A 26,550-nucleotide genomic window follows, 5' to 3' on the forward strand; every position below is an offset into this window, starting at 1 on the left:
GGTTGAATTATTCAAGGATGAGATGGGCAGATATTTTTGAGAGGAATCAGAGGTCACGAGGATCAGGCAGGAAAGTGGAATTGCGACCTAGATCAGGTCCACGATGATCTTATGGAATAGTGGAGGAGGCTTGAGAACCCTAGGACCTAGTCCAGCTCTCACTCAATGTACTTATATGGTATTAGTTTATTGGTATTGGTTTATTATTGTCACTTGTACTGAGGTACAGTGAAAAGCTTGTCTTACAAACCAATCGTACAGGTCAATTCATTACACAGTGCAGTTACATTGAGTTAGTACGAAGTGCATTGATGTAGTACAGGTAAAAACAGTAACAGTACAGAGTAAAGTGTCACAGCTACAGAGAGAGTGCAGTGCAATAAGGTGCAAGGTCACAACAAGGTAGATCGTGAGGTCATAGTCCATCTTATTGTATAAGGGAACCATTCAATAGTCTTATCACAGTGGGGTGGAAGCTGTCCTTAAGTCTGGTGGTATGTGCCCTCAGGCACCTGTATCTTCTACCTGATGGAAGAGGAGAGAGGAGAGAATGTCCTGGGTGGGTGGGGTCTTTGATTATGCTGACTGCTACACCAAGACAACGAGAGGTAAAGACAGAGTCCAAGGAGGGAAGGCTGGTGTCTGTGATGCACTGGGCTGGGCCACAACTCTCTGCAGCTTCTTGCGGTCCTGGGCAGAGCAGTTGTCGTACCAAGCCGTGATACATCCAGATAGGATGCTTTCAATGGTGCATCTGTAAGAGTTGGTGAGAGTCAAAGGGGACAAACCAAATTTCTTTAGTCTCCTGAGGAAATAGAGGCGCTGGTGAGCTTTCTTGGCCGTGGCATCTACGTGATTTGACTAGGACAGACTGTTGGTGATGTTCACACCCAGGAACTTCAAGCTCGCAACCCTCTCGAACCCAGCACCATTGATGTAGACAGGTGCATGTACACCACCCCCTTTCCTGAAGTCAATGACCAGCTCTTTTGTTTTGTTTCCCTTTGAGGGAAAGGTTGTTGTCATGACACCATTCCACTAAGCTATCTCCTTCCTGTACTCTGACTCATCACTGTTTGAGATATGGCCTACAATGGTGGTATCATCTGCAAACTTGTAGATGGGGTTAGAGCAGAATCTGGCTACACAGTCGTGAATGTATAGGGAGTAGAGGGCTGAGGACGCAGCCTTGTGGGGCACCAGTGTTGAGAATAATCGTGCCGGAGGTATTGCTGCCTGTCCTCACTGATTGTGGTCTGTTTGTTAGAAAGTCAAGGATCTAGTTACAGAGTGAGGTGTTGAGTCGTAGGTCTCGGAGTTTGGTAACAAGCTTGCTTGGAATTATTGTATTATATCTCGTAGTAGCAGGCCTTTTGCTGAAACTATCATTTGCGTGCAGCGCAGTGATCCTTAAGCAAATATTTTGGGATGCAGATCAGTATGCAGACCAGGTTTAGTTGAGTAACCTTCACTGGAGTTTATAAGACAATGATGAAAAACACCACGCTGCTGGAGTCCTTTGTTTCTCTGTAAGATAATGCCGTTACTCTCCTCAGACACAGCCTGACTGACTAAGTATCTCCAACATGCACAGCATTTTGCTTTTGCATTAGTGGGTTCACCCCCACATCCCGATATACCCACATGCACTGCTCCCTGATGGAACGCACCCCAGCGCGCGCTCTCCGGGATGGTGCGCGCTCTCCGCGTGGCTCGGGTCACATGGCCGCGCCGAGCCCCCATGACGTCATTCCGGCCGGACCTATCCGGCAGTTTGATTGGATGGGCGCTGAGAGCGGCCGCCGTTTCCGGGTGGCCTGTGAAGGTGAGCGTGGTTTTATTCTCGGGGCTGTAGTTTCTTGTCCCGGGCGGGAGATGCGGGTCGTCGTTCGCTGTTACAATTAGGATGGTTTAATTCTTAGCAAATCCCTCCTTCCTCCTGAATTATCTGGGGCGCGTTAGTGGCGATATGTGCCGGCGTTGGGGTGTGCAGATTGGGAGCTGGGTATTGGGTTAGTGAATCTGCGCGTTGACTAATGACAGTCCCTCCCTCTCCATCTGCAGCAGAGGTCTGGACACATCAGTGGCGACTGCCAAAAGCAAAAGTCCCGTGTCGTTCCTAAATGTTGCTTTTAAAAGCAACGTTGTTTCAAAACATTCATCCTCGTACTTCCGTGGCGTTGTACGAACTCTGTAAGCTCCGGTAGTGTAGTGCACCAAGGTTTTTGTGCTTCATCAGTTCTTGACTCCCGTAACTCCCTGACTTCTAATTGTTCCTCTATTATATGTGTGGCTGCGTCTTCAGCTTTAAGGCTCTAACTTCTGGAATTCCCTTCCTAGTCTGGTATGCAATGAAATTCCTCTCTTAGAAATTCTTCAAACTGCTATTTTGACCAAAATTTTGTTCATCTTTATGTGGGTCTATGTCGGATTTTTATTTGTCAGTGCTGCTGTAAAGTGCTTTGGAATGTTTTGCTACATCGCAAGATCAGTGAAAGTTGTTGTGACACATTAATATAACTAGGTGAACTTATAGTTAAATTACTGGACAATTAATCAAAAGAACATGAATTCACATCTCTCTGCTGAAGTTTAAGTCATATTTAAAGGATCCAGAAATAAAGTTCTAGTAAAGGCAGTTACAAATTGGTCTTCTAATTTATGAATTTTGCTTGAAATCTGTGGTCTGTTCTCACTTTTTATTACATAAAAGCAGGCTGTTTGGTGCAGAGAGTCTATGCTGGCTCTCAGAGCATTGACATCTCCCACTTATTTACCTGTAATTTGTTCTTTATTATGTACATCAACCTTACTTTGATTCTCCTACCTACACCATGGTAATTTTTTACAGTAATCATTTAACCTACCAGCATGTCTTTGAGGGGTGTGTGAGGAAACTGGAGCAATTGGGAAATCCACATGGTTGGGGGAAGAACATGCAAACTCAGTGTAGAAAACATTCTCTGTGAGGCAGCAGCAACACCACCTGCAGCATCAGTGTGCCATCCTTATCTGTGCCCTGAATTGCTTATAACCCCTGTACTAATATAACCCTGGAACCACAATGCCCTGGAAATCCACACCACTCCCATATCTCAGCAAAGGCAGGCATTGATGATGAGATTCACCACTACCTTCAAAGCACCTCTGGTCAATTGAAGAAAAGGGTTTTTGAAGATGACTACCTTGGATATGGACAAAACTCCTGTTCTACTGGGCAACAGTGATTCCAGCCCTCCTATATGCTTCTGAAACCTTGACTACCTGCAGCAGCCATCTCACGATACTGGGGAAAAATACCATAAATGCGGTCTCAGAAAAATACTCCAAATTCACTGATGGATAAGAGAAAAAACATTTGTGATCTTTCTTAGGACAAGTATTGAGGTCTGAGTAACACTTGATTGGCCTAATTGAGCAGGTCATATCATTCACATGCCTGACATCAGACTCCCAAAGCAGGAACTGTATTCCAAGCTTCTCCATGGGAAGAATGCTAGGCAGACAGAGGAAAGGATTTAAGGATTTGCTCAAAGCCTTGATTAAATGTAACATCCCCACTGACTACTCAGAACCTCTGGCCTATGACTGCTCAAAGTAGCGAAGCAACATTTGAGATGGGATTGACAACCAGGTCCTGTGTAAGTGGCAGAAGAAATGCATCACCTCGCAAACCACCTGCCCATCGACCACCACCTGCCTCATCTGTGGAAGAGATTGCAGTTCTCACACTGGCCTCGTCAACCAACTCGTAACCCACAAAACTGGAGTGGAAGTAAGTCCTCCTCAATCATGAGGGACCGCCTAAGAAGTAGTATTGATGTTTACTTTTATCTGTCCTTTAAAGAAAACTAGTTGCTAAGCACTTGAGAGGGTGAATACCAGATGTCCATGGAGAACTGCCAGAAACCCAGCAAAATTTGAGCCATTGCCTTATGATGGATTTTTCCCTCTTGCATGACATCCAACGCTCCCTGTATCTTCTGCTCTGAACTATATAACCCTTGATGAGCATCTTAATTTTATCAGTATTGTTGCAATCAATGTTCTCTCTTGTTCACTTTCTATTCCAGAGGCAGAATCCTGTATAATCACCACTCTGTTACAATGAAAACTTGTCAGAAATGACTTCTCATCCAGTTGCATGTCCTAAAATAATCTTAGCAAAATTAACACCATAGTATCAAAATCAGGGTTTAAATTTTACACCACAGTTCCATCACTTGAAGCAGCACAAGGTTGACTTCCATATTATCAAAAGCAACATAATCATTGTGAAACAATTGTGGGCTGGCACAACTGCTTGGTGGGGAGCCTTTGCAAATTTCTTTTAATATCAAAAATACTGCAGATGCTGGAAATCTGAAATGAAAACAAAAAGTGCTGAAAGCACTTAGCAGGTCAGCATCTGTGGAAAGAGAAACACAAAAGATATTAGAAAAGAGTAAAAGAGAAAACACAGTAGATATAAGAAAAGAGGTGGTGCTGAAACTTTTGGAAAGCATCAAGTTAGATAAGTCGCCGGGACCGGATGAGATGTACCCCAGGTTGCTGTGGGAGGCGAGGGAGGAGATTGCGGAACCTCTTGACGATGATCTTTGCATTGTCGATGGAGACGGGAGAGGTTCCGGAAGATTGAAAGGTTGCGGATGTTGTTCCCTTATTCAAGAAGGGGAGTAGGGATAGCCCAGGGAATTATAGACCGGTGAGTCTTACCTCAGTGGTTGGTAAGCTGATGGAGAAGATCCTGAGAGGCAGGATTTATGAACATTTGGAGCAGTATAATATGATTAGGAATAGTCAGCATAGCTTTGTCAAAGGCAGGTCCTGCCTTACGAGCCTGATTGAATTTTTTGAGGATGTGACTAAGCACATCGATTGAAGGGAGAGCAGTAGATGTAGTGTATATGGATTTCAGCAAGGCGTTTGATGAGGTACCCCATGCGAGGCTTATGGAGAAGGTGAGGAGACATGGGATCCAAGGGGACATTGTAGTGTGGATCCAGAACTGCCTGGCCCACAGAAGGCAAAGAGTGGTTGTTGAAGGGTCGTATTCTGAGTGGAGGTCGGTGACCAGTGGTGTACCTCAGGGATCTGTACTGGGACCCTTACTATTTGTGATTTTTATAAATGACCTGGATGAGGAAGTGGAGGGGTGGGTTAGTAAGTTTGCGGATGACACGAAGGTTGGGGGGTGTTGTGGATAGTTTGGAGGGCTGTCAGAGGTTACAGAGGGACATAGATAGGATGTAGAGTTGGGCTGAGAAGTGGCAGATGCAGTTCAACCCAGATAAGTGTGAAGTGGTTCATTTTGGTAGGTCAAATATGTTGGCGGAATATAGTATTAATGGTAGGACTCTTGACAGTGTGGAGGATCGGAGGGATCTTGGTCCGAGTCCATAGGACGCTCAAATGGGCTGTGCAGGTTGACTCTGTGGTTAAGAAGGCATATGGTGTATTGTCCTTCATCAATCGGGGAATTGAATTTAGGAGCCGTGAGGTATTGTTGCAGCTATATAGGTCCCTGGTCAGACCCCACTTGGAGTATTGTGCTCAGTTCTGGTAGCCTCACTACAGGAAAGATGTGGAAGCCATATAGAGGGTGCAGAGGAGATTTACAAGGATGCTGCCTGGAATGCGGAGCATGCCTTATGAAAGCAGGTTGAGGGAACTCGGCCTTTTTTCCTTGGAGAGACGGAGGATGAGGGGGGACCTGATAGAGGTGTATAAGATGATGAGAGGTATTGATCGGGTAGATAGTCAAGGCTTTTCCCCAGGGCTGAATTGGTGGCCACAAGAGGACATAGGTTTAAGGTGCTGGGGAGTAGATATAGAGGAGATGTCAGGGGTAAGTTTTTTACTCAGAGAGTGGTGAGTGCATGGAATGGGCTGCTGGAAACGGTGGTGGAGGCTGATACAATAGGGTCTTTCAAGAGACTGTTAGATAGGTATATGGAGCTGAGTAAAATAGAGGGCTATGGGTAAGCCTAGTAACTTCTAGGGTAGGGACATGTTCGGCACAGCTTTGTGGGCCGAAGGGCCTGAATTGTGCTGTAATTGTTCTATGTTCTAATTAACGTTTCGGGTCCAAGACCCTTCATCAGAACCAACTTTGCCAGTTCTGATGAACAGTTTTTAACCTAAAAGATTGACTCTGTTTCTGTTTCTACAGATGCTGCCTGACCAGTTGAGTGTTCCCAGCATTTTCTGCTTTCGTCTCTTTAAATATTAAAGATATAGTCAAAGTTGAAGTCATTTTAGTACCATGTGCACAAGTACATGTATGAACAGATGCAATGAAAAACTATTTGCAGCAGCACCACAGACACATGGCATCTGATACACAACATTCACAAGAAAATCATAAATTAACCATAAATTATACACAATTTTTACAAGAATTAACACAATTAGAACAAAAAAAAAAGAAAGTCCATTGTGGTGCAACGTGGTCATAATGTTGCTTTTCTGAGGTAGTGATTAGGGTTGTGCAGGTTGGTTCAAGAAGTGCATGGTGATTAGTTTCGAATTGGACAACATGCTTTTCCACTGAGGTCAGTATAGTTTAAGGTAAATTCATTTCTTTCAAGTCAAGTGGAATTTATTGTCATGTGCACAAGTACAGTGAGGTACAGGTACATGGGTTCAGACAACACACAAAACATGAATTATACAGACTAAATGATGAGGACAATTTACAACAGACTGCCACAGAATTTGCCGTCTTCAGGGCATTGCTATGATCTGAGTGATCAAGCTTTCCTATTGGAGTAGGGGTGCTCTGCCAAGGTAGGAGTAAGAAATCAGGATGAACAGTTTCGACCCGAAATGTCGACTGTCCATTTCCCTCCATTGATGCTGCCTGACCTACTGAGTTCTTCGGATGTTTTTTGTGTTGCTTCAGATTTCCAGCATCTGCAGTCTCTTGTGTCTCCAGAAGTAAGTGTCAGGTACCAGAAATTTTACTTGAAATTTGAGGGTGGTGTGTCTGACGTGATCTTTTTGGATGGCGATATGGAAAATCTCTCTATTCCCAGGTGCTAATATCCTTTGCCTTGATAGACACAACAATTCCCATTTTCTCCAGCAAGGCAGATAGATTTTAATTAATGTTTGAAAATCAGAATTTTCTCTGGATTGTAGCAAGTAGGAAAGATGCAGTAACGTGCCCTTTAATGCCATTTCTTTTTTCACAGAAGCTGCAACAGTATTGTGAGTTTTTCTTAAAATATACAAACCACAGATTGAGCGGTGAACTCGCATCCAATAAAAGATCAACCATTTGGAAGTGTTCTCCAATTGTAGCAGCAAAGATGAAGTTAGTCCTCTCCAGCATTGTGAACGGATGCCGTCAGGGCAAATTGATAGAAGTAGGACGGAATGGCAGTAAAAGTCTTGATATTCCTGGTTGCCTCCTTTATACCCGGACAGGCACAGCTCCGCACCTAACCCATGACACGCTCAGCCTTATAGAAGGAGTTCCTGAACCTGTACATCTGACGTTGTCTACGCTGTATGTGCAAGTATAAATTTTTATTTTTTTAATCCTTGGGGTGAAATGTAAATGTGATGTTAGATTGCATGCAGAAATTCCTGTATCTCCTTTGTAGAATAGAAACTCTAGTGCTCTAAATTCAGTGTTGACCCAGAGTGGTTTAATTCAAGTTTCATTTAAAAAAAAGTTACTTCAAACTCAATTTCAGGGTCACTCCAGGGCCATGATGTATGCAGTATGATAAGTAATCTGTAGAAGTTGTACTGCCAATTGTATCCCACACTGGTCACGTTGATGCCAGAGAAGAAGTACCTTGCTTGATAGCCCAACTGTATTGTTGTGTGTACAAGAGCAAGGACTATTATATTCTTCTCCAGCATTAAAAATATTGAAAAGTAAAGAAGGTGGTCCTGTTTTCCCTGTTGTTTTATAAATCCCTCCTTAAAACTCTTGCTCAGTTTATTTTATAATGATATTTTGGACTTTAACAATGCAAAACAATCTTTCAGATCTGGTGGTGAATTTAAGCCAATGCTGCCAAATGATCAGTTACACTGTAAAGTTGGGCATTGATCACCTAAAGGGAGGTCTCAAACTGTTGTAGTGTCCTGTCAGTTCCATGCTGATGTTCACCTGAAATTACTTAATGACCAATATGACATTAAAACTGTACCCTTAATTTATACTCTGCCTCAATTACAATGTTTTTCTATGTAGTAATATGTTCGGTCTGGACAGCACAAAGTACGTGTACACCTCTACTTGTGTTCATTGTAATTACGATTACACTTTACCGTATCAGCTTTTGGAATGAACTACTCTATAAAGAAATGTCCCTTGGAGCAATGCATATCTGGCAAAAATCATGTGAACTGCGCGGTCTTTCAACTCTATTTATAATTTTCACTGATAAGAGAATCTCTGAACATTTCCTTGAATCACTCTTTACCCTATTGTGCTTGCCCTCACCCAAGCTTACTACTTCTGTGTTTGCTGACTTTATGGGCATCATTGTCTGGAATCTCATTTTTGGGAAACCTTTCCCTCACTACACACTTTTGCATTCGCATCACATTAGTCTTGAGCTGGTATTTTGGCAGGTACCCATCTGTTTAAATCACATACTCCATCACCATTGATGTTCATGTCCATGTTAAATCCATTATTTTCTCTCATTCTAGCCTCCAACCCCCACCCTGCGCCCCCCCCCCCCCCCCCCCGGTAGTCCCATATCTTTGCTCTGTTCAAGCCTTTGGGAAAACATGGTTTAACTAGCCATAGCCAGATCTGGTTAACCACATGAATTTTTATCAGGTTCTAAAATTCTCCCATTATTCATAGGTCCACCCACAAATGCTTAAACAGTCACTGGGTTACTTTACTGCATAACACAAACTACATTCTTAAACCAATTTTGACCCTCACCCGCAACAAGAAGTGGCATGATCTTATGTGCTTTTTTAATCACAAGGTCAAATTCATTCAGTAAGTAGCTTTAGTGGGTTGCCACTCTTCCCACAGGCTATCAAGCTAAATGTTTCAAGGTGAAAATGGAGAAGAAGACCATGGGTTAAAATTATTACTTAAGCTTCTAGCATCTGACCATGTTCCCCAATACATGCTTCCCCACCAACATCTGTATGACCTGATCGCCACCCTACCCATTACCTGCCTGACTTGATCACCATAGATTTCTCAGATTGTCTACTGAATACCTCCATCCTTCCTCCCACACCAACCCCCAACAAAAAACCTTCCTTCTCCTCATACCTGCCCACCCTAACTCGCTTCCTCTATGATGTCTGCAATGACATGCATATATTGGAGTTAAATACTGAAGCCCCTTCACTCGGCCAACACAAGAATTGCTTGTGTGTGAAATCTGGGGTATTAGTTGGCTGCCTTCTTACTCCATCTCTCCAAATTCATCTTGTCTATGAGACCCTATCCTTGCAGCCTTGAACTATTTCCAACAAACTGATGATTACCCAACATCTCTTCCTGGTCCCCCTGAAAGCTGCTGTTGACAATTCCCTTGGGCTAGGTATGGTTCTCACCAACCATTCTAAACCAGCATTAAATCTATCTGTCCTCAAATTTGCACCTGTGGCAAATCACTGAAACTTTCTTGTCCAAAGTTGTAGGAAGGTATTTTTGCTTCTAAAGTCCATGGCTTTTCTGCAATTCCATGTTTGAATTGTTATGCCAGTAATAAAGTTCTTATCAAACTCACATGACATTTTGTCACGTTAACTGTGGAAAAACAATTCTTTTTCATCCTTATTGGTTGTCTGCAGTCTTCACCATGGTTTGATGAAACCATTCTCTTCCAATGCCTACCCTCTGTCCTTCAGATGGGCAAACTGTCCTTGCTCCATTCTAAGATTCAGTGGCTTCTCTGCCACTCCTGCACCATTGTTGCTGTAGGTCCCCAAGGTTTGCATGCCACTCTGCAGCATTTCTCATCATAATTCACAACATTGGGTTCCACATGATAATTTTCAGCTCTATCTTGTCACTAGCTCTCTTATTCCACCACCATCTCTGACAATGTTTGACTGAGCAGAAATCTCTTCAAACCAAATACTGGGAAGACCAAGTCCATTGTCTTTGTTCTTCAGCATAAAATCCATAAATCCTTGGCCCATGTTCTGAAACAGGTTGGCTATCCTACCCAATGGGAGCTAACTATATGTGCCAAATTTGGGCCAGATATTAAAAAAATATAGGTCCTGAGGTTTGGTTTGGTATAAATAAATGCACTAAAGCTCAGGACCTTTTAGACCCCAATTGGTTTAGGTTTAGTCTTGTATGAGACAAAGTATAAGGCTTCAGATCAACGTGGTTAAGTTTTAATTTTCTACCTGTGCATCTCTGATACTCTTTTGTAAGCACATTTTCTTTTTCTTCTCAGTGCAGAACATCAAGAAGTTCTAGAAGAATATAAAGAAGGCATTGGAAAATTCATAGGTATTGATTGTGGATTGTATTTAAACATGTTTTTTTCTCAAGGCAGACTATATAGTCCATCCCAGGTTGTAGACATGTTACTTGTGGACATCTAGTTTTGTGTTAAATAGTTGTAGCATTGTAGTCAGTGGTGTAGATAAATCCTGTTTTGATGTAGTCAGTGCTTGCATTGAATAGTTGGTTCCAATTTACTTCTGAAAAGTCAATATGGACTAATAAAGTTGTATAGCATGAAAACAGACCCTTTGGCCCAACTGGTCCATGACGACCAAGATGCCTCATCTGAGCTTGTCCCATTTGCCAACATTTGGCCCATAATCTTCTAAATCTTTCCAATCCATGTACCTGTCCAACTGTTGGTTAAAAGTTGTTATTGTATCTGCCTCAACCACTTCCTCTGGCAGTTCATTCCACATGCATACTATTCTTAGTGTAAAACAAAAAGTTTGCCCTCAAGTTCCATCTTTCCCCTCATGCTTTAAACCTATGCCCTCTAGTTCTTAATTCCCCAACCCTGGGAAAAAATTGAGTGCATTCACCCTACCTATGCCCCTCATGATTTTATACACCTCTACAAGATCACCTCTCAGTCCCCTTCACTCCAAGGAATGAAGGCCTAGCCTGTCCAACCTCTCCCTATAACTCAGTCCTTCAAGTCCTGGCCACATCCTCGTAAATCTTTTCTGCACTCTTTCCAGTATAATAACATCTTTCCTCGAGCAGGGCGGCCAGAACTGAACACAATACTCCAAGTGCGGCCTCACCAATGTCTTGTAGAGATGTGACAAATTAAAAATGAGTACTGGCAAGGAAAGATAGAATCAGTGCTTGAAATCTCGAATAAAAAGAAGTGAACTGTTTTAATACTCTTTCAGTGTACCCTTACTGATGTACTCCTTCTACAAGTCCAGCTTGTTTCATAGAGTCATACAGCAACAGGCTTTAGCTTAACAAGTTTGTGCCTACCACCATGCACCAATTAATGATATTCCCACACTAATCCCATTTTATTCTCCCCTCATTCCCAACAACTCTTCCCTAGATCTATATCTCACCTACACACTAAAGGCAATAACTACTGACCTGCACATCTTTGGGATGTGGGAGGAGATTGGAGCACCAGAGGTCAGGATTGAATCTTGGTCGCTGAAGCTGTGAGGAAGCACCTCCTCCAGCTGTGCCACTGTGCCACCATATTGATTGATTTAAATTCAAATATTATGAATGTAACCAATGATATTGTTGATAAGCAAAAAACTGCAGATGTTGAAAAACTGAAATAAAAAAAACAGAAAATGCTGGAAACACAGCAGATCAGGCAGCATTTGTTGAGATGGAAATAGTTAATGTTTCAGGCTGATGATCTGTTATCAGAACTCTATTTCACCCTCCATAAATGCTGCCTGACTTGCTGAGGATCTCCATCACTTTCTGTTTTTATTTTAATTAAATTGTCTTAGGTTTTACTCTGTTTAGTTTTGGATGAAGTACAAATCCCACTAATGCCTTGTACAGATCCATTTCCATGTTATTGATATTTCAGTTTGGTTACTGGTGGTTTCCGATTTCCATTGAATTATTAAAGGAGTGTTTACCATTCTGTTCTATCACAGGCATGCCAGACAAGCTTACTTACTGTTCTTTGTATGACCCAGCTAGTCCATGTCCATCAGGATACAACACAAGTAAAGTAAGTTAGTGACAAGTTCAGGAACAGAGTTTGAAATATACTTGCAGTCATTGCTTTTGTTTCCCTTTACTTCATTTATTTTGTTGGCTGTCAGTTTAGCTTATTATTGTTTTAGTTTGTTTTAACTGAAGAGCCAGTCATGATTGCAAAAATCTTGGAATCAGTATCCTTGCATGTTAGCAAACAGTATTACTTCCTCCATTTTTAAGAGTCAAAACAATTGGGGTCCCTGCATAGCTGTGCTGATACATTTACCACACACTATAGTTCTAAGTTTGATGCTTTGTTGCCACAGTTGTGTGGCAATTGTAGTTTGTACACTTGTCTTCAACATGCCTTGTGAGAAAGAAGATTCAACTAGGACACTGGCTCTTGGCACAATGCTGTAGCTACTGTTATACTTTTGTACTTTAAGTAGACTGAGCTGATCTCAGCGATGCTCTACCTCTGCTTATTGTCGGTCTCCAGGCTTATCAGTGAATAGTGATAGTCTGGACGAGTGGAGGGTTTCCAGCATCTACAACTTACTGTCCAAATAAGAGTTGCATCAAAAAGATGGTAGAACTTAAATTCTTGCCACCCCCCTATGTCTGCAACCTTCAGGCTACAATGTTCCAAGATCACTGCACTCCTCTAGTTCTGGCCTCAAGCATGTCATCTACTTCAATTATTGTACCATTAGGGACAGTGCTTTCAGTTGCCTAAACTCCAGAACGCCCACCCTATATATCTTGGGGCTATCTACCTTGTTATCCTCCCTTAAGATTCTCCTTAAAGCCCACTGTGACCAAGTCTGGCCTAATATATGGCTCGGTGCCAGTTTTTCTTGATGACGTTTCTGCAGATTGCCTTGAAACATTTTGTTTCAATTGAAGGTGCTATGGAAATGCAAGTTGTTGTAGAAAACTATTATAGGGAGAAGAAAATTGGAGGCATTGATGATACTGTGCAGTTGATTAACTGTGTAGTTGATGTTTATGCAATGTAATTTAGTTTGAGATTTGCTTGAGTATGACTAGTTCTGGAGGATTTTTATTTTCCATACTCAATTCAAATCTGACACGTAGTGGGTCCCTTTGAGCTTCGGTCAGGAATTAGGTTCTATTGTGTAAAACAATAAAACTACTGGATTAGTTTGTTCATTTTTTGATATTATCACTTTTGCAAAATCCTGTATAAATCAATGACTTTTGTTTGGTGTCTTAAAGATCTGATGTATTTTTTTATTATTCTGTTTGAAAAGACCGTATCAGTGTGGGGTGGAGGTGGCCGAATTGAACTAACCTTGTCAAAATTCATGGCAATACAACAAGCCTTCAAACCTGACTGGTACCAGTCCATGGCAGATGGAGAGCCACTGCCTCCAGGATCTTCAAGGAAGAGGATTAATAAATCAGTGGATCGAACTCTGGGCTTCCTGGATGAATGTCTCAAGGTGCATCAGAATTCAGAGGTAAAAACAATCACTTGATTTATTCCAGATGTGAAAGGGTTATCTTATGAGGAAAGAATTAAGCAGGTTGGGTATATACTCTGGAGTTTAGAAGAAAGAGAGGTGATCTTATTGAAACCCGTCAGGGCTCAACAGGGTAGATGTTGGGAGACTGCTTCTTCTGATGGGGGATATCTAGAATAGGGAGCATAATCTCAGGGTAAAGGCTCACCAGTATCATGATTTTTGAGATGAATCTTAAAGGTGGAGACATAGAGGGAAGCTCTTCCAGAAAATGGTATTAGGGGTCATCCTTGGAAAGAGTTAAAGGAAGCCAGGATACTCGGAAAGAACAGAATCCTTGATAAAATATTATAGGGTTATGCAGAATTACTCAGATTGAGTGAGGAAAGATTACAGAGGGATTTAAGAATGTTATTTGATTTTGTATGAGATGAAGCCATTGAGATCAGAGAAGACAAGGTGATTGGTGAGTAGACATAATGCCAGCAGGATAGAGGCAGCAGAATTCAAGAGTTAACTGATGGAAGATCAGAAGTGAGCACGGGGAATATTTGTATAGTCATGCCTGAGGGTGCCAAAGATTGGCAATGTTCGAGGATTGTGGGAAGCTGGAGTCGGGAGATTTGATAGTGAAGAGCAAAGCTAAAGGTAGTGATTTGTGCCAAAATTCTGTTTTAGTAGCCTTGAAATTTTGATTGCTGCCATCCAAGGATGGTCAAGAAGAAGCATACTGTATATTCGACAAAGTGCCAAAGGAAATAAAGAGATACAAAAGATAATAATTTACTTAGGTTTGTCCCATTTACAATTGTGGGGATTTTTTGAAAGATCTGATGATAAATGGAGGGGAGGTGCTCCACATTTTTCCAGGAAGAAGGCTGAACCTCATTATCCCATAAACTAGGGGACAAAATATTAGCAGGTTCCACCAATGAAGATTGCCTTCTGGTATCATGCCCAAGTAACCATGCATGTGTGAACCTTCACAGTGCTTTTTTCAAGCAGTTTGACCATGGAAATATCATGGCCAATCCAAAACTTTCACATGTGGCAACAGAATAGAAATCAAGAACAGAAATATAGGCAGGAAATTTGTAATATGACTTCTGTGGTATTGTGGTGTAGCAAATCTTTTGCGGCTTCAGGTCAAGATGAATAAATCAAAAGAAGAATGAATACATAACTTTTTTAAAGTGATTAAATGTAACCACAAATTGATGTTGGAATATTTCCTAGAATTGCAATACTATTGACCCAAATTGTGCAGTGATAAATTGTAGTAAAGTTAACACTTGTGATGGGTTTGGTTGGTGTCCAGGTTCTGAAGAACACAGAAATTATAGGAGTTGTAGAAGGAGGAGACATTCTTGAGGAGAGGCTGAGGTCTGTCAGAGAAACCATGAAGCGGCCAGTTGGAGGTTTCCTGTTGGATGGTTTTCAGGGAGAGACCATGCCTGATGACCTGAAACTGGATTTAATCTCCTCGGTCACAGGAGAACTGCCTGAAGACAAACCAAGGTAGGGGACTAGATAGAATATGACTGTCTCTGTGTCTTTGTTAAACCTGTATTACTATGCAGTTATTTCTGTCACCACTTCTCTTATTCTAAAGCTGACTGAGACATCTAATGGTAGCAAATAATTATTGCAACTTTGTCATTCTGAGAACAAGGATATTTTTTCACATTAAAGATCATTAAACATCTCATTTATTCTGAATCTGAAGTCAGATGTTTGTTCATCCCCTCCATCTTTTAACTTATAAGGCAACATCTAAAAGCCGGGTCCATTGTAGGAAATTTCTCTAGGTCAATAACAACTTGTATTCATAAAGCATCTTTCATTGCAAAGAGCCCTAAGATGTCTCACGGGTGCATTGTGTTGAGAATAAACCATGGAAGGAGATAAGCAGAATCTTGGGCAAAAGTTTTAGAGAGCATCTGAAATGAGGAGAGAGGGAGTAATGTTAAGGGAAAGACTTCCAAAAATTAAGGCAGCTGAAGGTACTATTGCCAGAATGGTGAGAGGTGTAGATATCTTAAAAGTATATATGGCTGGAAACAATTGGTGTTATAGGGAGGGACAAATGATGGTTGGATTTGACAGCATAGGTAAGACTTTTAATGTCAAGTCATTTGTTAATTGGAAGACAATGTAGCTCAACGGCCCTGTGGTAATGATAGTAGTTTGGACTTGCTACCAATTAGGATAGATACAGCAAAACTTTGCATCATCTCAAGTTTGCAGAGGATGGTACAAGGGGAATAGGCAGGAGTTGATTGTACTAGTTAAATCTGGAGATAAAACAGCTGTGGGAGAGGGTTTCAGCAGAAGACTATCTGAGGCAGTGGGTATGTTGGGCAGTGTAATGGAGATAGAAATAGGCAGCCTTAAGGATGGGGTGTATATATCTGCTCTGAAGCTCACCTCAGCTATGAAATCAAAGTTGTGAACTGTCTGGTTGTGTCTCTAGACAGTTGCTAGGGACTAGGATGGAATGGCTGGGTAGGAAATGGAGATTGTAGCACAGGCTAAGACAGTGGTGTTGTTTTCCACAATATTCAGGCACATAACTTCTCCTCTGTCCTGTGCATCAACGTCACAGGAGGTACTGCCATGGTTCTGGTTCTGATACAGTCCAGGTTCACTTACGGGGATGGGTTATTCAGCTGGAGGCCACACAAGACATTGGTGCAAATTGGTATCTTCAAGAGTTCATGATAGTTGGAAAGATAAAGCAAACATGCCACAAATTGTTAAGACAATTCATTCCTCTTAGTAGGAGGATTTATTATGTTGGTGGTCATTAAATATTATGGATAGATTTACTTGAAAAATCATTGTTGAATTGTCTAAAGGGTAAATTATGGAAGTATAGTGTAAAATTGAATATATATCATGTTTATCACTGGAGCACTTTTCAGAGTTAGATTAACAACATGATGCCATCAAACCAGCTGAGGATTTCTAGCATTAGTTTTAATTATGCTTTAACTGCTTCATTGTTTTGCATTCTAATACCTATTCAGATTTTCTGTGTTTTCCCCTTTCTCCCCTGATATAAGGTTGATCCATGGGATTGGAAAACCAGATGAAGTGCTAGAGTGTGTATCAAGAGGAGTGGACTTGTTTGAGGGTTTCTTTCCCTATCAGGTGACTGAGCAAGGAAGAGCTCTGTCATTCAATTTTAAATACAAGGTGGACCCAGAGACAGAAGGTACCTATTAGAGAATGCCGATGTTCCAATAGTGTTGAGTGCATAAACAAAGCATGATACACTAATTTTCTACTCTTCACAGTTATGTGTCCATATTATTGTTCATGAGTCAACAATAATGAGCTCTTTCGTGTCTAAGCAGCCAGATCAGGATAGTAAGCAATAGGAGTATTTGCAGGGACTTGCACAGTGAACAGCTTCCTTTTCTCAAATACCTTCACCACAATTGCTTGGATGTGCGTCCGTTTTTGCCTCTGTCTTTTCTGATGTGATCTAATACTGGGAAACAGCACGGTTCTGTTTATAGAGCCTGACACTGTGTTCACCATTTGCTCTTTTATCCAAGACACGAGAGCAAAATGTTTGCAATCTTAAGGTGACCAGATAAACAGACCACAGTATACTTTGATCACAGGAGGAGAACCATGTATTCAATTATTGCTTTAAAGTTTTGATTTTGTTAAAGTGAGGGATGTTTATGCTAGGACAAGGAACATTGCTCAGTGTTGTCATCAGTTGCTTCACAGCAGATTTACTCCAATTTAGCAGCGGTAATACTCCCTGTTCTTTATACAAAAATGTGATTCAGCCTTGCATGAGGAATAACGCTTCCTGCTACAATAATACTCCATGCTCATGATCTACATTGTCTGCGAAGGAGCATCCCTGGGCATCAGGTAGTTATATTCCCAGCTAAGAGCTATGTCAATGTTATTGTCACTTCATAAGCAGTCAATGCCATAATCAATTCTTTCATCAGCCTGGAATTGAATATTTCTGGCTCAAATACACTTAATTGTTTTCAACAGTATCTGTTGCTATTGCTAATTGTACAGTTGGATGCATCAGTTTGTGCTATATTGGGGATCTGTCCTTTTAAAACAACAAACCCTTTTATGTTAATTTATTTTATAAAGTTAGAACTTGGCACTATTATGACAAGTTCACTTGTTAGTAGATCTGTTTTGGATGAAATCCTCATTCCCAGATGTACTGCTTTAAATGGGAAAGGGTCACCTCTGATAATGTAGATTGTTTAAAAACTATCTAGGATGGAGGTGGCGTTTTTTAGTTCAGAAGATAAATATTCTCGAAATGATTGTTGGTAACTGTTTGTGTTGGATGAAATCTTCATTCCTAAGTCTGTATTCTTCTAAAAAGAGTCATCTCTGATAAAGTAGATTGTTTAAAAATTATCTGGGATAAATGCAGTGAGGGTAACTGGCATCCAGGATGGGTAGAGATGGTGATTGCCCTTTACGTTAGTATTTCCCATTCCATTACCATAAATGGTATCAGGTGCATGTATTGGGAAGTCCCATAATCTCAAAAGCTATTACAGATGTGCAAGTCTTTTTGCTATCTGTTCAGAAAGCCAGGATCTAAATTGGTTCCTCATTGCACCCTTGCACTCCATGGCTGACTTCTGACTTTTTTTTTTGACAAGAACTTCTTTCGGTGTCCAGAAAGATTGAAGAAATTTATCAGAAAAAGATTCCAGATATCTCCTGTGAAGATAAGTAATTGGCAATGGATAGGTCAAGGTCTAGAACCCATACTGCATTTAAAATACATTTTAATTACCACTGGATTGATAACTTGGCATGGAGCTAATCATTCTTGGAGCAACTTCTGCACGGAATGTATTTTAAGGCAGCAGATGTTTTGGAGCTATTTGCTGATAAGATCCCTGGAGAAGCAGAAACGGTGATGGGAATAGTAAGTGAAGAATAAAGCATTGGATAAAGATAAATAACGGGAGAAATACCAATCGGCATGTAACAAATAAGAAAAAGAATTGGTCAAGAAATTATGAATAAATCCCATTAGTCAGCAGCTAACAACAACAGTTTCAAAAATGAAAGTTTAGTTTACCTGCAAAGCAACCCATCTTTTTTCTTAAGTTCTTGCATTAACCGATGGCATGAAAGTAAATGGGAGGACATGGTTTCATGAGGATATTCAGAATCTGCAATAAGATGTAGATGGTTGACAGAAACTTGGCAAATAGAGTTTAATGTGGGAAAGTGTGAGGGATTATGAATTTCAGAAGGAGGAATCTAAAGGTAGACTATTCTCTAAATGGAGAAAGGTTGCTGATGTACAAAGTACGGGGGATATAGATGTTCATGTGCACAGATTGCTGAGGGTTAGCAGACAAATGCAGCAAGTGGTGAGGACACACCTTGTGCACAGTTTTGATCCCTTATTTAAGAAAGGATATATCAGTATTGGAGGCAGTCCAAAGGAGATTCACTAGGCTAATTCCTATCATGAGTGGCTAAAGAAATTAGATCTTTGTTCTTTGGAATTTTAAGAGAGTAAGGGTGATCTTATTGAAAGATATAAGATCTTGAATGAGGGGACATAGTTAAAAGATGGAGTGGCAGTCATTTGAATCTGAGGTGTGTAGAAGCAACTCAGAGTGTAGTGAATCGCTAGAATTTTCCACCCTGGAGGGTTGTGAAGGCTGGATCTTTGAGGGTACTTAAAGAGGAAGCAGATAATTTTTCTGAAAAATCAGGGAATTGAGGGCTATGGGGAACTGGCAGTGAAGCAAGAAATGAGGCCTGGAGCAGATCGGCCATGATCATATTGAACAGCGGCAGGCTTGAGGGGCTAAGTTGCCTATTCCTGCTCATATTTTCCTGTGTTCTTATTGGTTGACCCCTGAGGCCAAATCTTTGTTGAGGTCAGTGGTTTGACTTTGACCCCCTTCTCTCCAGGTCACTGAAAAACACAGTCCCCAAGCCCTAAAAGGTCTTTCCTGACTAATGAAATCTTCTATTTCCTACTGTACTCTTACCAGTCCAGGTAGTATTCTGCTGCCTTCCTTGCATGAGTAACCCCCCCCCCCCCCCACAACCTTCCCCAACATTAAATGGTCTCTCTCACTTAGTCCTTTCTATGCATGCCCTAAGTCTTTCCACATCACTCTGAATGCTTCAATCATCTTCCATTCTGATATCTTCCCTGCTATCTAAGAGTGGAATCTTTTAATTTAGTCAAATCCTTTTGAATAGAATGAGATTTCCTCATCTTGATTTTAAAATTGTTCAAACCAAGTGGTTATGATTTGTAATGAATTGCATCAGAGGTTCCCAGAGTTCTTTGTTGCTGCACCCCACTTCAGACAAATTGTTTTCTCTGCTGCCATCTCCTTGAAAATGATTTTTTTAATGAGGAAAAGTCAATGTAAGTTTGAATTGAGGAAGGAAGAGTTAGCTCTAATCTGGTCTCCCAAAAATACAAGATGGAAGTCCAGAAATCTAGTATTAAAGCTCTGAAAGAATTAGGCATCAAGGAATATATTGTACTAAACACACCACGATGAACTACTTTGTATCTTACCAGAAGAAAAGATTCTTGTAGTGCCCTTGCACCAGATACAAGACCAGCAGCTTACATCTACATATACCAGAATGACCAATGAACAATGTGAGGAGAATCATATTCTCGCAAGTAAGTCAGCAATAACTCAAATGTTGAACAAATAATTGCACTGTAACTAATGAGTTGATGTAAACATTTGTTTAATTTTTGAACAAATTTAAAAAAATATTTAAGTTTTAATAGCTTTTCTATGTTTTGGAATGTTTGTGTCAGAAATATTCCAATTTTTTGATAGCCTATTCTGCCCAGCATCATAAAAATGTATCCAGTGAGTTTTATGCTTCATAACCTCACAGTGACACTTTCTTTACCAGGAGGAAAACAATTTAAAATATTGTGAACCATAATGGCCCAAAATTTCCTCAGTGTGGTCTCCTGGTGGTCTACCTGCTAAACCCGCTCTTTAACAGGCCCCCTTGTGAGAAGTTGTGGGAAGCCAACTCTGCACTGATTGGGTTTTCTGATTGGAAGTCCCACAGAAACCCTTTGATTGGTTTAGGAGTGCTGCCAGTCAGAGCTATCAAACAAATGCAATCTCTCTGACATTCACAAATTTTCCAAAACGTTTTTTAAAACATATTAAAACTGAAATATTTTTAAATTGCTAAAAATTAAAAATAAATGTAACTAATTAAATATTTACTTCAACTCAATTAAATAAAAAGATTATAAATTACTTGCAATTCATCCTTCTGCTGCACACATGTTCTTCTGCAGTGAAGTGACTGATGCTGCTGCAGGCCCAGATGAAGGGTCTTAACCCGAAACACTGAGTGTCTATATCCCTCCACAGATGCTGTCTCACCTGGTGAGTTCCTTCAGCAGTTTGATCTTTGCTCCACACTCCAGCACCTGCAGTCTCTTGTGCAGGTCTGCTACAGGTCTAATCTGGCATGGACTCAGCAGGCAGATTTACCAGCGTAACTGCTGAGGAACGCACAAAGCTGGTGCTCCACTGCTGAACTCCAGGGGAAGTCCAGTGTTGGCACAGAGGTGGAATGACCTGAGGTGATCCTCTGGGAGGAAGTTAGAAACTCCTTTGTTTGTACACAGGAATCCTGAGCTCCCTGACAGTTGCATTCTGTGCAGAACTGCTCAGGAAATTTGAGCCAGTGTTGCCTGCTTCTGACCCAGGGGTTTGAACGTGTAACCACCTGTGATCTACAGTTCTTTGAACATTTAAGGACCAGTCAGCCAACTCTTCCTTTCACTTGAAAATTGGATTTTGCGGCTTTGAAAGTGACAGGTTCAACTTGCCAACAGAATAATGACTTCTATGTTAGACTGTAGAACACTTCTACTGTTAACACATCATCTAACAACTGTGAAAACACTCATGATATAACATGCAAAAAAAAACTATCCCAATTTAAGTATTTTGAACTCCATTTTAATGAGTCTGGTTAATTCAACATAGGGGTTCACATCAATGGATCCAATACATCAAAATGAGTTGCATTGATATGCTTTGTGATTAAAGGAAGGTAGTAAATTAAGGCCCACACACACATAAGATCCCCCAAAAAATTATACTGCAATAACTTTATACAATATTGTTTAATTTCTATATCAACTTCTCCCTGAATATTCTTCCCTTGCTCCTATTGAAAGATACCTTCCCAAGTCGAGAGATCAGGCATTTAGCTTTAGGTTTTTCATCCATCTGGTTCACATTCCTTTAAAATGTATACTCCCAGCTTTGTCTTGCTTCACCTGATGTACACACATGAGCACGTGTAAAAATCAATTATTGGAACATGGTCAGAAACCTCCGCTTCGACCTCTAATCAAGCCCAGACTGAGCCTTGGTGGTAGCATCTATCGTCCTAGCTGGAAGCAGCTCCCTCAGCATAATCTGAGATTAAATTTGTGCCACTTGGGTCTGTGTGGTTGCATGCAGTAACCTGAAGTACACTCACTAAATCATTTGAAAACCTGATTTGTTACTAACATATTGTATGTTAATTAAATACTAAAGAATAGTTTTATTAAATAGAAGTGGATGGACTGAATATTTTTGTTGAACTTTTGAGCTTAGTATAGTTTAAATTTTATAATCAGCTTTTTTTTCAGCTCACCAAGTCAAGACCTTTGCTTTTTCAGATAAAGTTCTATTGAAATATCAAATTGCATTTTTAGCCTCTGCATTTTGTGAATGTCTTGTGTTTCTATTGATTTTGTGATTGATGAAGTTTGTGCATGTAATTTGCTGGTTTGGTTGATGCTCTGACTGTGCATCACAAATGCTGCCTGATCTCCTGACTGTTTCCAACAGTTTCTGTTTTTACAGTGGTGCAGTATAGTTGTTCAGTGTTCCACAGTCACATGGTGGAGAGTGTGAATTTTTAAATTGTCTCAATGTGATGTCTGGCAAATAATGGTGAATTACCAAGTAATTGCAGTAATTCCATACCACTTGTGACATAAAGCTGCCTTTGAGGCTGAGGAGCAGAACCTGTATCTGGGTCAAATGCAGAATTGTTTAACTTTATCACTGGGTGCTTTTACTTGTTTGTACTTTCCAATGGAATTTGATCTCTAATGTTCAGTTTGAAAGACTGCTCAATCACACAGGTAAGAATTGGGATTGAAGAATCCATAAACCACATAACAATTTTATATGATTACACTGGGCAGAATGTTCAGAAAGCAATTCCATTTCATCACTGATATTCTCTGCATCTCAAATGTGAACGATAATTATAATTAGAAGCCTCACTCAGAAAATCATCAGCATCACGATGAAACTATAGCACTTGCATTATTCTCAGAAGTCTGTGTCATTATTTAAATGTTCAATTATTATATTTTCAGTTTTCAGCAATGGGGAAATTTTTCACCATCTCCTCAAAGGCAAACTTCTAAAGTATCATGGTTTTAATTTGCTTAACTTTCTAAATAATATCTTCCACTTACTTCAATATGTGGCCTTTAAACTGAAATTGCAGTTTACATTTTCATCACCCAAAATGACAGAATTAAATATCCCCACTGAAAAATTTGGTGACAACTGGTGGGGGGTTTTCCAACAGCCAAACCTCACCTACTGTTATCTTGTGAAATGAGGTCAGATGACTGGAGAGGAATGATGTATAATACAAGATAAACTTATAAATGCTTTGGATTAAATTTCAGTGCTGCACAGGAACGGTTCTGCAGATAATGAGATCAGTAGTAAGACCTCAGACTGTGAGGGGAAGATGGCTGCTTTTTCGATTGATCTGAAAAATGAACAGTAAGTGTTTACCAGATTGTTAATTAACGGTTGTATTCTGTATATACATTGAAGTATTCAGTAAATACAGATAAGTCTCAATACATTATTTCTTCAGTCTTAAGTACTCTTATAACATGTAGTTCACTATTGGGAAGTTGATTTTGTTCCTCTCCTAATGATCCTATAATGCCATTCTATAACATTGTATAATTAAGATATTATGATGCAGTGTCTATAATGATCACAAAAGGTAGCTGCCTGATCTGCTGAGTGTTTCCAGTATTTTCTGTTTTTATTTCAGATTTCTGTCATCTGCAGGTTTTTATCTCTTTTACATGGCTAACCTATTTATTCTTCAGTGGTTCTCCATCACCCCACCACACCCTTCCTGTTCTTGTAATGTTTTATTCTATTCTTCATGAGCAGCCCAAATATTACAAGGCTCAGTCTGATAGGAAAGCAGGAAATAGTTTTCATCCATCTACCAGATCCTTCACTCATGTTATGTACCTCATTATATTACACCTTAATCTACCTGGTTAGATCTATGTCTAACCGATCCAAATGGAACTCATGATATAATCACTTTAACTGCTGCCTTCCTACATATAGCTCCTAACCATTTGACTAGCAGTTGAATTTAGGAGCTTCTTGCAGTATGGTTCAAATTATCATTGCTTGTATCCATTAAACAGTCTGTTTGGTTAAGAGTTGGGTATCCTGTAGCTATCTTTTACTGAGCAGGATAAACCAAGTTGTGCCTTGGAAGACAAAACAGATAATTCGCTGGTAATAATTGGTAGGTAGTTCACACATCTGTGCTTTCTTGAGTTCAATCTACTTAGTTCAGAAAAAATAAACACAAATCATATTATAAGATGGTAAGTACCATGTTTCTAGTGCAAACTTTATTACTTTTGATTGAATGAGTGGTCTAAAGGATAATTCATTCAGCATTATTTCAGAAAAATAGTCTGCTCTTGCATTTCCTGATTAATGCCATTCACCTGAAGTTTATTTGTTGCTAACGCCTGATGCTCGTTCAGATTTGTTTAAGAGAGCTGACGGTTTTGGAATGCTTAGTGACCTGACGTTTATGTGACTCTCAATGTTTAGGTTCCGTGTTGACTTCAGCCCCTTGGTGGAGGGCTGTCCTTGCTATTGCTGCAAGAATCACACCCGTGCCTACCTCTACCATCTCATACTGACTAATGAGCTGTTGGCTGGAGTTCTTCTCATGATCCACAACCTTCACCACTACTTTGCATTCTTCCAATCTATCCGTGATGCTTTGAAAGGTGGCCACTTGAAGAAACTTAAAGAACTCATTGAAAAACAGAAGCTATAACAAAGACATAGTTGACAGGACATGTGATGGTTATTCATTCTTTAAGGTTTCTGGCAGGCATTGGTGGCCCACTGATGCTGTGACATGTTATTGAGATATACTCACAGTGTGAGCTAACATTTTATTTTGTTGTGATTGGAACCTTATAGCACTCAGACTCGAGATTTCCTCTATCATGTTGTGTATCATTAACGTGTGATGGTAGAAAACAAGCATATGGGCTGAAATATGTGCTTTGGTTCATTTATATTTTCCATCTGTGCTACGTGTATTTTTATAAGAAACAAGAAATTTTCTATTAAAAATACGGGAAGTATAGTACTATTCCATTTGATATGATGGAATTAGATCTGATGAGGTGGGTTTCTACATCTAGGACCAATGAACTCTTGAGACTTGCAGTGATGAATGAATTTAACAATATCATTCCATTCAGTTTTTCAGGTTCCCATCTAATTGTAAGAGAGGTACCTAGAAAATGTGGAAACAGAATTGAATAGTTTTTAACTCGATGTAAAGGTTAGGGTAACGATATTACAGCACCAGCGACCCGGGTTCAATTCCAGCCGCTGTTTGTATGTTCTCCCTGTGCCTGCATGGGTTTCCTCCGAATGCTCCAGTTTCCTCCCACATTCCAAAGACATATGGGTTAGGAAGTTGTGGGCATGCTATGTTGGCACTGGAAGCGTGGCGACACTTGAAGGCTGCCCCCAGAACACTCTACGCAAAAAGATGCATTTCACTGTGTGTTTTGATGTACATGTGACTAATAAAGATATCTTTTATCTTTTAGAAATTGTTTTGATAACTGAATATAGAAGGTATCCACCAAAATGATGCTTATTCTTCATTGCAACTGATATTAAAGAGTGATAAATTCAACTTCAGATGTGAGTAACAAATATCCAGGAGTTTAAATCAAAACCAGTGTGGGCTTCTGTAGTATCTGACAAGCAATGGGCATCAGTTGGTGAGAAACCTGCCTGCCCAAAGCAGATACACAGATGCTTTGAGCAAATTAGGGTCCAATTCTGGCTGTAGGAATCCACCATAATTTCCCTGACTTGTTTTACTAGATCTGATGCAGTCCAAGCAATTTTTTTAAGGGAATGTTAGAAGTTGCACATGAAGCAAATATAAAGCAATTACTTAAGATTGATTTTGCAAGGCTGAAGGACTAGGTTTTATATCCATGGATCTACACACACATACTGTAAGTCACTGCAGGCCTGCGATTGTAAATTTTTGGGTGGGAATTTGGGTAGTTGGATTTCACCCTCATTTCTTAATACCGAGTTTCCTTAAATCTTTTGATGGTATGAATCCATTTAGATTATTTATTCCACAATCTTAAACAGTGATTTATTATTAAAGTTATCATTACTAAAATTTAAACAGTTGTATTTGCTTCAGCCTCATGTCTTTAAATTAAGTCTGTTGTAACCAACAAATGCCCATTGTATTTAATGCATCAAAATGAAAGCAAATCTGCAAGATATATGGAACTTTAATGTAAAGGCCCTTGAAAAATTTCCAAGGCTGAGAGCTACCATGCATTTTATTAAAACAGATTTCCTTTATTCATTCAGATAATCTTCATTATTGCAAACAACTGACATTTCTAACTGAGCATGACACAACTGAGAGTAAGTCTGGTTCTGATGTATCAGCAGGCTAACACCTTGAGATTGCCTAAGAGCCTGTGGTTGTGGTAGAACATCTTTAAGATCAATTGGAGATGGATTACTGCAGTTGATTCTGCAG

At 40.2% G+C, this 26,550-nt stretch overlaps 1 protein-coding gene across 4 annotated transcripts; it reads left to right on the forward strand.

Moving 5' to 3' along the window:
* The first annotated feature begins 1,798 nt into the window (after positions 1-1,798).
* qtrt2 (queuine tRNA-ribosyltransferase accessory subunit 2) lies at positions 1,799-26,550 on the forward strand. 4 transcript variants are annotated; one of them, XM_052014168.1, is made up of 10 exons: positions 1,799-1,825; positions 7,197-7,513; positions 10,410-10,465; positions 12,079-12,155; positions 13,399-13,608; positions 14,930-15,129; positions 16,677-16,828; positions 20,183-20,290; positions 23,357-23,456; positions 24,555-26,550. In XM_052014168.1, exons 2-10 carry the CDS (start codon positions 7,314-7,316, stop codon positions 24,784-24,786), a joined length of 1,335 nt encoding a protein of 444 aa, XP_051870128.1. In that variant the 5' UTR covers positions 1,799-1,825; positions 7,197-7,313; the 3' UTR covers positions 24,787-26,550. The 4 variants fall into 4 exon arrangements, with proteins under 4 accessions (XP_051870128.1, XP_051870129.1, XP_051870127.1 ...); XM_052014169.1 differs by lacking the exon at positions 1,799-1,825 and adding an exon at positions 2,109-2,193; XM_052014167.1 differs by lacking the exon at positions 1,799-1,825 and adding an exon at positions 2,212-2,344.

The sequence above is a fragment of the Pristis pectinata genome, chromosome 4, assembly GCF_009764475.1.
Source record: "Pristis pectinata isolate sPriPec2 chromosome 4, sPriPec2.1.pri, whole genome shotgun sequence".
Classification (NCBI taxonomy): Eukaryota; Metazoa; Chordata; class Chondrichthyes; order Rhinopristiformes; family Pristidae; genus Pristis; species Pristis pectinata.

What these genes read in the sequence shown, in the direction of transcription:
- qtrt2 (XM_052014168.1), top strand. Translation starts at nt 7,314, where the DNA reads ATGAAGTTAGTCCTCTCCAGCATTGTGAACGGATGCCGTCAGGGCAAA. An exon ending in CAGGATACAACACAAGTAAA is followed by an intron (nt 12,156 to 13,398) that starts GTAAGTTAGTGA and finishes CTGTTTGAAAAG; the next exon opens with ACCGTATCAGTGTGGGGTGG. An exon ending in CTGCCTGAAGACAAACCAAG is followed by an intron (nt 15,130 to 16,676) that starts GTAGGGGACTAG and finishes CCCTGATATAAG; the next exon opens with GTTGATCCATGGGATTGGAA.